General features: G+C 36.0%; 1 protein-coding gene across 1 annotated transcript; it reads right to left on the reverse strand.

Annotated features, from left to right (window-relative positions):
• Nucleotides 1-3290: 3290 nt before the first annotated feature.
• LOC110637987 (fasciclin-like arabinogalactan protein 4) lies at nucleotides 3291-4805 on the reverse strand. Its single transcript, XM_021788376.2, has one exon. It carries the CDS (start codon nucleotides 4647-4649, stop codon nucleotides 3339-3341), a length of 1311 nt encoding a protein of 436 aa, XP_021644068.2. The 5' UTR covers nucleotides 4650-4805; the 3' UTR covers nucleotides 3291-3338.
• Between the last annotated feature and the right edge of the window lie 6975 nt (nucleotides 4806-11780).

Raw genomic sequence — 11780 nt, forward strand, 5'->3', positions numbered from 1 at the left:
ATTGAATGGCATTACCAGTGCATGGCTCAGTGCTATTATTTACTTAATGGTTATAATGATGTCAACCTTAGGCACTCATACATTGCCTCCCTCCCAGAGGCATTGCAACCTAAACTCCACAGGAGCATTGCTGCTACCAGAAGAGCAATGAATGCCATAACCATTGGAGAAATCCATCAGATGACCTTGGCTTGCTTAGATAAGATGTGTGAGCAGCAAAAGTTATTCAAGGACATCATTGACAACAGTAAAGCCTTGAAGAACGTCTGCTAGAAGTCCCACTATGCTAAGAATTGCTCCAAAAACCCTAACAAGGCTGTCAAACTTTTATAATATATTCAGCATGCTTCTCACATCTCCCTGGAGCACGACGATGTTGAATATTTGTTCTCTGAACAAGATGAACCAGACGAAGAGACAGTTTTTGCCCTTGGAGCAGATACTGATTCGGGCCAAGATCATTTCCTGTCCTCAGAAGACTCGGAGTCAGACTCTGAGGACCATTATCCTTCTTACCTGGCCCAACAAGTCCAATCTTCTCATCCAGCTCACAACCTAGACACTATTCCAATTCCCTTAGTCCCACTTCACATTCTCCCGAGAAAATATGAACGACCCATCAGTGTTATTAGTTTCCTTGATACTGGAGCCCATAAAAGCATGATGAACCCAGCCATTTTACCTCCAGAATACTGGGTCCCTCATACAGAATACTTCAAGGCAGCGGATGGGAATATTTTCAAGACCAACCTTATCACCAAGCATCCTATTGGGATTCAGTTCTTCCCAACTTGTATCATTTGGACCAGGGTTATCGGGTCAGATCTTCCTGACAAGGATTTGCTGATAAGTTTTGACTTGTATCAACAAGCGAAGCATTTGAAGATCCTACCGACAGGATTGAAGTATAAGAGGAATTTTCAGCCATTCACCTCTGTCCTAAGGTTATACTCTTTGGCTGATGCCTCAGCTGAGTTCCAAGAACACAAGGAGCTCCTCTTAAGATCCTGTGCTGATTCTCATGCACACTTTCATCATCACCACCCTCTGTGGAAGAATCCAGAATTTTTTGTCAACCTTCCGTTCAAGCTCAATGAGGATATCAACCCGACAAAAGTATCACACCAGGGAATGAATCCTACAGACTTGGCTCTAGCCCAAGAAGAGTGCAAACAGCTTCTCCAACAAGGTCTCATAGAACCCACTTCCTCTCAGTGGGCTTGCCAGGCCTTTTATGTTGAAAAAATATCTGAACGATTATGAGGAAAGAAAAGACTTATCATTGATTACAAGCCTCCCAATCATTTCCTTCAGGATGACAAGTTCTCATTACCTAAACCTGAAGCCCTTTTCACTCAGCTCCATGAGGCCCATGTCTTCTCAAAATTTGATCTTAAAGCTGGATTTTGGCAACTGGGTATTAACCCCTTTGATAGGCTCAAAACTGCTTTCTGCATTCCTACGGCCCAATATCAATGGACAATTCTTCCATTCGGCCTCAAGACGACCCCATCAGTCTTCCAAAAAGCCATGACAAGAATATTCGAGCCCATACTTCACAGTGCTCTCATCTACATAGATGACATCATTCTCTTCTCTAAAGATGTTACGGCCCATAAGGAACTTCTTTCCACTTTTCAACACCTAGTAGATTCCTATGGAATTATGCTATCAAAGAAGAAGAGCTCATTGCTTCCATTCGGCCTCAAGACGGCCCCATCAGTCTTCCAAAAAGCCATGACAAGGATATTCGAGCCCATACTTCACAGTGCTCTCATCTACATAGATGACATCCTTCTCTTCTCTAAGGATGTTACGGCCCATAAGGAACTTCTCTCCACTTTTCAACACCTAGTAGATTCTCATGGAATTATGCTATTAGAGAAGAAGAGCTCATTGGCCTAAACTGATATCCACTTCCTTGGAATGAAGTTCAAAAATGGAAAATACCAACCGGGACCTCACATTGCAGAAGAATTACTGAAGTTCCCTGATAAGAACTTGACAGTAAAACAAATACAACAATTCCTTGGTATTATCAATTACATCAGGAAATTTATTTTCCATGTGGCCACCCACACCAGCCAGCTGTCAAAAATGCTTAGAAAGACTGCTTCACCTTGGAAGAAAGAACAATCAAATGCAGTCAAGACATTAAAAAAAGTGGCTCTAAATCCACCACCTCTAAAGATGGAGATTTAATTATTTTAAATTAAAAATACAATTAACAATATTTTAAATATTTAATGTATAGTTAATAATAAATTATATATTAAATAAAAAGATTAATTTATTGAGAGAATAATATCTAAAAAATTGACGTCCTAGTTCTTAAGATACAACCTACACTGAAAAATTATAAAATATTTTTTATAGATATAAAAATATTATTATTATTTTCTCATAAAAATTAAAATTTAACATAAATATAAAAGATAATACATATACAAAATAAATAATACACCTAATAATACGTGATCTATATCTTAAAAAAAAAAAGTCTAGACCTGGATGGGTGTTGTCATGCTGATGATCGCACAGTCAGGCTTTTTAACTTGATTAACCCAACTGGCTTTTGGACTCATCAAAAAGAAACACACACACAGTAATCAGAAAGGGCATCTGAGCAGTGTCACTGTAGATTCCCCTCATCCAATGCCATTGGTCACACTAAATCTGGCCCTACACTGTTCACCTCCACAGCCCAAAACCAGACTGAACATCAGAATTTACCATTTAAATAAATAAATAAAAATTTACTTTGATCTAGAAAAAACCGGAAGAATTCAGAATTTTCCAGGAAAAGAACGCTTGACACAAGAAAGAAGGCAAACTGGGTTTCATGAATTTCATGGGAATCTAAATCCGAAAATTTTCCAACATCTCAGTTCGTTTCTAATCCAGACACCCTGTAAAACTGATTCCAATTCCATCCTTCAATTTCAAGTTTCAACTTTTACTACCATCAGTTAGCTAGTCTTGCTTAATTTAGTCTCACTTGGCAGATATTAAATTGGAGTAAACTGCAGCTTTTAATGTCAGACATAAATATCACTTCACAGTTAGAAATGTATCAGTAGCACGCATAAAGAAGAGAGATCAAAAGAAAACAAACAAAATGGCATTTTTTTTATATATAAATTATTGAAACATTGACAAAATGAAATTCACAATTAGACATGTTCCTCTAGAAATCCTATAAATAATAATAGGGAAGGAAAAATTATTCAAAAAATCAAAGCTGAAAAAAAAGGCTGCTGTTTTAGCCAAATTTAATCACCGTGCACCAATTGGGAAACAGAAAAATCATTAATTATCACCAAAAATAATTAAAAACCTTATACCGCTACATACAATACTGTACAGCACAGAGCAAGAATCAGGCTCTGTAATCCATTAATGGCCGCTTCAACTCTGCTTCCAGATTTAATGTCTTCTCTAAAACCTGGCGGTGACGACAGATGAGAAGGTTGCCCATCGTATCCGGTAGAACTCTCTGGCGAGAGAGAAATATCCGGTGGCTGAGCTGTGCCCATCACCGCATTTCCTGGCTTGCTCGTTGATATCGGATTCCTACCAAAAATCTCTCTCGGCAACAACACTTTTGACATCCCAAATATCGCCACTGGATTCTCATCAAAAACCGTTTGCGTCACCGATGCCTGAACTATCCCTGTATTGATTGCCAACGACCCATTAACTCGCGAGATGTTAAGAGTGTAGCTACCGGCGCCTGTGGCCTCCGTGGCCAATGTGGGTTGGACTGGGTTCACAATTGACTCGAGGGAACCCAGTGGGTAATACGAATGCAAGACATGGAACTTCAAGACCACAGCTTTTTTCTCAGCTGGCAGTGACTGTATGCTCACGGTGGCCGGCAGATCTGCAAAAGCAGTGTCTGTTGGGACGAACAGAGTAATTCCGGCACCTCTTTCGTCGGCTTCGAATTCTTGCACCACCCCAGAAGCCGATAGCATCGACGCTGCAACAAAAAAATTATGCCCATCAATTAGTGCTTTCGTTATGTTCAGGCCTAATGGAGGCCGAGTCTCCGATGCCATGAGATTGAACCCGTCGGGGACTAAAAGGGAATTCACAGAGATGATGGAGATGTTATAGGGGAACGTTTTAACCAGAGATAAAACGGTGGCGTTTGAAGTTGAGTAAGGGGGCGGAGAGTTGATGGTGACGGTGTTGGTGATGGGATTCCGGGTAATGTTAACCGTGCCGGAATTGGAGGCGGCGCGTCCAGTGGTTTGGAAAAGAGTGGTAACCAGTACACCGGAGGTAGGAATCTGATGGAGTTCAGACCAGGAGAAGTACTGCAAAAGGAAATGGTAGCGAAGGAGGTCGGCAAGAGAGAAAGGGGAGAGGTGGCGCGTGAAATCAACGGAGGCGGAGAGATATGAATTGGGTACGGCTAAAAGAGTAAGGGAAGAGCAGCCGGTGAGTTCATTAGCTAAGGAAGGTGTAGAGGAAAGAAGAGCAGTGAAGGAGGAGAAGTTAGGATAGGAAGAAAGGAGAGTGGTGATGTTAATGGCTAGAATGGGAGTGGTGGAGGCGGAGAAGGAGAGGAGCAGTAAATAAGTGAATAAGATAGGGGTAAAATGGGAATTAGAAATTGGAAAACTTTTGATGCATGCCACCATTTTTAATTTTGTTTTCCCTGCAAGAAATGGTGGCTCTAGCAGAGAGAGATGGAATTGCAAGGAAGGAAGGGATACAGTGAATACTAGTGAAGTGAGAGTGAGAGACAGAGAGACTGATGTGATGAGAGTGAAAGAAGAAGATGTTTGAATATTTGTTTTTGTTGATAAATGATGTGGATTCAATTTTTGTTTTTATTTTTATTTTTTAAATATATATATATATTTTCAATCACCTTCACTTGCTTTTATTTTTATTATTATTTCATTGGTAAGCTAAATATTTTTTTTTGTCTATTTTAATATACATATTGGATTTCTAGAAATATATTATTTTGATGTGAGGGAGGGAGGGAGTATGTGAATTAGCTGCATTGGATAATTCTTTGAGCCCTTAAAAAAAAAAAAAGGAAAAATTGAAAATGAATCGGTGAATTTGTGCAAAATAATTGTGTTAGCCGCATTTGGAGAAAACATCATTCATCTTGCAATCAATTCTACTTAGTAATTATTATTATAATTATCATGCATTAATGGTTAGGATGAATATTATTGTTTTTTAGCATGGTTAGGATGAATATTAGGTTAATTGAATTGAGCTGACTGAATTTTGAATTAATTAAAATTTTAGTTGTTAATTGTATTGGATTGAAATTAATAAAAAAATTAAATTTAATTGAAATTGAAAAATTATAATTGAAGTTAAAATATATTTTAAATTATTTTTTATTTATAAAAATAACAAATATGATATGTTATTAATAAAAGAATAATGATAAAATAAATATTATTATTAAAATTATAAAATAATAATTATAAATAATAAATTATTAATAAAAATATAATTAATATATTAATCAATGTACATTCGATCATTTAGGTTATCAAATCAAGGTAATTAAATCGAAAACCAAAAATTTTTAAAATTACTTATTGAAAATCAAATCGAACTCACCCTTATAAAAATAATCGAATTTCATTAGTTAAGTTTAATGATGTATGATTTGCTCTACTACTTTTATCTATTTTTATTTACCGGGTTTGAATTTTGCATGATAATAAGGAAATTATTAGATAATATCATTTTTATAAAAAAATATACTAATAATTAATTAAATTACTTTTTATCTCACTTAAAAATTTATATAAATATTTATTATAGTGTTTAGTAGAGATAAAAAGTAAAATTAAAAAAATAATTAATACTCTTTAATTTTTAAATATAATAAATAATTAAAAAAAATTAAATGCTACAAATAAAAATAGACGATAATAATATTTAAATTTATATTTTTAATAAATAAATAGTTTTTAACTCCAACATATAAGTCTATTCCAATGTCAAATATATATTGACGTATGATTATAATTGTCACGACCCAACCTATGGACTGGACTGACACTAGGACCTGGGCCAGCCTAAAGCCCCCAAGGCCCGTAGTAAGCCTAACTATTCCTCAACCCAACTCTAAGGCCCATTTGGGCCCAATTTCAAGAATTTAACTGGATAGAGTCCGGCCATAAAATGAACCTTTTAACGGGGAGTTTTTGACTCACCCGACCTATAAACATAATATATAATCAATTGGGGAGCTCCGCTCACTTTCCACATACTCATAATAACATAAAGTCAAATGGAAGCTCAGCTCCCTCATCCAGTCCAACATACATGCATATAATAAGTTTATAGGTCCAACATAACAAATTATATTACAGACCCAAATCAAATAAATATTTCTAACACATGTGAAAATTCTAGGAGTTAACAGAATTACACAAACATAAATAAACGACCTGTGAAGAAGAAAAACAGGTTAACCATAATAATAATACTCTTGTAGCCTGAAAAATGAACAGGAGTGAGCGTTCGACTCAGAGAGTAAAATATCAATTTTAATCATAATCTCTATAGCTATCTAAAACTAATGCACCCTGTAGAGTGAAATGCAACAAAGTCAATATTTTCGCATCATAACAGCAAAAAGGTAATCTGGAGCACTCACACACCCGATAAGGTCAAACAATACATATATGGGAGCTGATCCCCTATACAGTCCTCTTAATCCAATCTGTGCCAACGAAGAACTCAAGCAGGACTTTCACTTAATAAACCAAATCAGGGTCCCAGCGAAGAATTCAAGCTGTGTCTACCCCGAAGGACCGGGTCTCAGCGAAGATCTCAAGCCGTGTCTACCCGTTCTGTCCATAGCCAACACCATACCACATGCACGCCACCTCACGCACACTGCTCCAAATTACCACAACAATATCCATGGCACTTTAACAGTTGTGAATGCAACATAAAACGTGCCTAGAGTTTAACTACATAGATACATATTTATAAGTGATGCATGGGCATGTTTGAACATAAAATAATATTGAAATTACAATTAAAATTAATATTTTACTCACAGACTTAACCACGGTCACTGTGGCGGTTGGGCGGAGGAGGAAGGTTGTCCCAGCTCACCTGGCAATTTTATTACAATTATTTAATGCATTTGACTCAATACAAATTACGAAAAAGACCAAAATGTCATAAGTCGTGCCGAAAATCTGGCAGAGCCTCCCCTATACCTAGGACTTACCCAACCTGCAAAAAGGCTTAAAACGCACTACTATATCAACAAACCATATAACCACAACTCAATCATATTACACAGCCCCTTCTAGGCCCATCCAAACAATCATCAGTCACAATATGTAAAATTACAGTTTAATCTTTATAATTGACCTTTTTGCAAAAACTACCCAAATGAGTTTTAAAAATTCTAAAACTTTGCCCCGCAGTCCTTAGCAATATTACTAAGCTAATGCAAAAAGAATCATAATTTTATGAGCTACCACGAATATTTTACGGATTTCTAATCCAATTCAAGCACTAAACAATTAAGAAAAAGTAAGGTTCGGGTTTACCTATGCCGATTCCGATCTCGGGAATGCGTTCGAGACGTCTAATAACGGTGGGGTAGCTAAAATCTTGACTCAATTCTAAGACTTTTTTGGTAGCCTGTCTGTCTGACCTAAAACTTACAGACCCCGGCAATCGTTGAATTTTCGTGAATTGAAGGTACATACACAAAGCCTACAATACGGGGGTTAGTATATAATTTTTATGAAAATTTCTAAGCTCATTTAGTGCTCGGAAAAACAATACGAAGTTTTATGGGACCCACCGAAAAACGATGTCGAAAAATTTCGAAATTTATATTGCCGCGAAACTCTCGACGAGTGAAGCGCTTTGGTACTCTCGGTTTTCTCATGGGGTTCACGGTTTGCGAGAAATCTAGCACAAATGTCGAAATGGGCTAAAATTTCCCAAACAAAAATTGGGCAAACCGCTAGATGGATTTTGGTGTTCTTGGTGTCTATAGAAAGCTCTCGAGGTGTAGATGAGGATTGACACAAGACCCGCCCCAAATGGTGGCCGGATTTTTTGAATTTAGGTCGGGAAGCCAAAACGGCGTGTGCGTGCAGGTGGGTCTTCGCGCGCATTTTCCAGCTGCTTGGAGCGTCGGCCGATCGTGGGGAGGCACTGGGGCGGTGTGCCGGCGAGGTGGGGAGGCTGGGGTGGTGGCGGCGCGGCGTGGGGAGGAGGGGGGAGAGAGAAAACGGGAGAGATAGGAAGAGGGACGGGAACGTCAGGGAAGAAAGAAAAAGAAGAAGAAGGCCGGTCCGATTAGATCGGTCTGATCCGGTCTGGTTCGATTTGGCTTGTCCTATTCAGGATACAAAATTTTAAATTTTTACTCTGCCTTGGGACTGAAAATAAAGCCCAAAAATTTCGAAAAAATTCTAGAAAACTCAGAAAAATTCATAGAGTCCAAATATATTTTTAGTTTTGCCACGTGGTCTTTAAATAAATTTTTAAAAATCATCAAAGTTTTATAATTTCAGAAAATCGAACTCGATTTCTAAAATTCTAAAAATTTTAAATAATTTCCTAAAATTTAAATAATATAAAATATTAATATTTACTCACAAAATAATAAATTTAAAAATTAGGGGTGTTACATAATGGGAATCTTGCGATCACATGGCACATCTCCACTTCAACCATCCGGCTTTAATCCTATGACTAACATCCTCCTCACATCCCCCATCTACTTGAAGGATTGAGCCGAGATATTTAAAGTGATTACTTTAGGACAGTACCACTCCATCCAAACTAGCTCCTTCCCTATCACCAGTTTGGCCTTCACTGAACTTGCAATGCATGTATTATGTCTTCGTTCTACTTAACTTAAAGCCCTTTGACTTTAGAGTATTTCTCCAAAGTTCTAGCTTTCTATTGACTCCTTCTCGCGTCTCATCTATCAGAACAATATCATCCGCAAACATCATGCACCAATGAATACTCTTTTATATATGTTTCGTCAATTCATCTAAAACTAATATAAAAAGGTAAGGGCTTATAGCTGATCATTGGTATAATTCAATTGAGATGGAAAAATCTCTTGTGTCCCCTTCCACTGTGTGCACAATAGTAATTGCTCCTTCATACATATCTTTCAATACTTGTATGTACCTAATAGATACCCTCTTTTGTTCTAACACATTCCATAAGTCATCTCTTGGAATATTATCATACGCCTTCTCCAAATCAATAAAAACCATGTGTAGATCTTTCTTCACATCTCTATATTTCTCCATTAAACTTCTAATGAGAAAGATTGCTTCTATAGTTGAACGACCAGACATGAAGCCAAATTGATTGAGAGAGATAGAAGTATCATGACGTAATCGATGCTCCACAACTCTCTCCCACAACTTCATAGTATGACTCATGAGTTTAATTCCCCTATAGTTTGAGCAACTCTGTATGTCTCCCTTATTTTTAAAAATAGGTACTAAAATACTCCTCCTCCATTCATCAAGCATTTTCTTTGAGTTTAGAATCTTATTAAATAATTTAGTTAACCATGCCACTTGCATATCTCCCAAACACTTCCAAACTTCAATTGGTATTCCATCGGGTCCACAGGCTTTACCCACTTTCATTCTCTTAAGTGCTTTATTTACTTCTAAAGATCTAATCCTTTTAGTATAATTCACATTTTTTTCTATTGTTCTATAGTCTATATTCACGCTATTACCATTTTAACTATTATTAAAGAGATCATTAAAATAATTTCTCCGTTTTTCTTTAATGTCCTCATCTTTCACCAACACTTTTCCTTATTTATCCTTAATGCACCTAACTTGATTGAGATCTTGAAATTTGCTTTCTCTCCTCTTTGCTAATCTATAAATATCTTTCTCCCATTCTTTAGTTCCAAGTTTCTTATATAACTTTTCAAAGGCCTGTGCTCTTACTCGACTAACTGTCTTTTTTGCCTCTTTCTTTGCTATCTTGTACTGTTCATATACCTCATTATTATCACATTTAGATAATTTATTATACAATTCTTTTTTTCTCTTTACTGCCTTTTGTATTTCCTCATTCCACCACCATTTCTCTTTTGAGGGTGGCCCATGTCCTTTAAACTCTCCAAATACTTTTCTATTATTAGATTTATATTTGTCATAATTTTAAGCCATTGGATCAACATTGACACTTTTAGATTTTCTGATTTAATTTTATTACATACTGAATTTTTTTCATTTTGATTAACTGAAATTTATCAATTTTAAAAGGAGAGGCTTATTTTATTTTTTTAAAATAATAATAAAATAATGTATTATGCCGAACCTAAAGGGAAAATTAATAACTTATCATGATTGTGAAATGGAATAGAGGTTGCTGAGAGTGATGGTGTAGAAATTTTATTATTATCATTATTGTTATTATAATTATTATTACTTTTACCAAATGACGGAGCTAATAATTTTTTTAGGGGCTAAAATATAATTTAATATATATTTATAATTTTTTTCTTAAAAATACGTAGGTAATTTTTTTTTTTTAATTAAGCTAGGGCCATGGCACCCCTCAACCTTTTAGTTCCATCAATGCAAATAAATCTATTAGGGATTTTTTTTACCAAGTTAGGGGCATGGCACTCCGTAGCCCCTAGCTCCATCCTTACAAGTAAATATATAATTATCCTCACACAAAAGAAAGCCACGAAATATAATAAATTAATACCAAACAATTAACTTATATCTCTCTGCTAATTTTGGAGAAATCGTGAAAACACTTGTCATGCAAGTGTCGAAACTCTCCACCTCAGTGCCATCATCAATAAGCAACCAATTCTCCAACATCAAAACAAGTGGAGTGCAAATATTACAACCACGACGAAGAAAGTCGAGGCCAACAAGAACATCAAGCATACTAGACTTCTTGCTGCTCTGGCTACCAAGCACCATTGCCTTTGGTAGTGATATCTTGAAAGTTTGCCATCAGCCGGAGCTATAATGTTCTGGAGTTCGTTGATTATAGGAATAACGAATGAACCGGTCATCGAAGCTAGTTTCACATTGGCATTGGGATTTGGCTCTTCCCCATTGTAGTGATGCAAAGAAAACAGAAAAAAGTTACAGAAGGAGAAAGTATATTTCAATGGAGTAGAGATGATAAATAACTAAATGCTTAATGGTGAAGGAAGCAATTGAGAACTTTAGACGTATGGGGTCAATGACGTGTTTTGTGTACTTTACTCATATTTTGGTTATTTTTTAATTTTTTATTATTTATTTAGTTGAGTCAATAAAAAATTTAAAATTTTTCAAATTATTAAAATATTGATCCACACGCTCTATATGAATATTCAATACGCAGAGTACCTTTCTATGGTTTTCCTCTCCATGATACGCTTGGAGGCATATGCTCTCGCTCTTTCTTCTTTGTTGATCCTTTACTCGATTTTCTTCTTGGCATATTCCTAACTCCGCTTCCTAGAGTTATTATTATCCTCTTTCTTCTTGAACCCCTTCAGCCGCCTCACTTAGCTTTCCTGGTTTTTTCTTCTTCATTTAATTTGAATCTCAAATCTACCCATGTTATAACGCAAGCTAAGTTTTCTCTAGGAATTACTAATTAAAGTTATTATACTGTGTTTTAATTTTTTTTTAATTAATTATGTTAAATTTATAATTTTAAAATAGAAGTTGTCACGTGACACTTTCTAAAGAGAGCTTAACTTGCTAATTAATGTTATTATATTAATATTTTTAATTTTTTTCCTTAAT

This window comes from Hevea brasiliensis, chromosome 1 (assembly GCF_030052815.1).
Source record: "Hevea brasiliensis isolate MT/VB/25A 57/8 chromosome 1, ASM3005281v1, whole genome shotgun sequence".
Lineage (NCBI taxonomy): Eukaryota > Viridiplantae > Streptophyta > Magnoliopsida > Malpighiales > Euphorbiaceae > Hevea > Hevea brasiliensis.

What these genes read in the sequence shown, in the direction of transcription:
- LOC110637987 (XM_021788376.2), bottom strand. Translation starts at nt 4,649, where the DNA reads ATGGTGGCATGCATCAAAAGTTTTCCAATTTCTAATTCCCATTTTACC.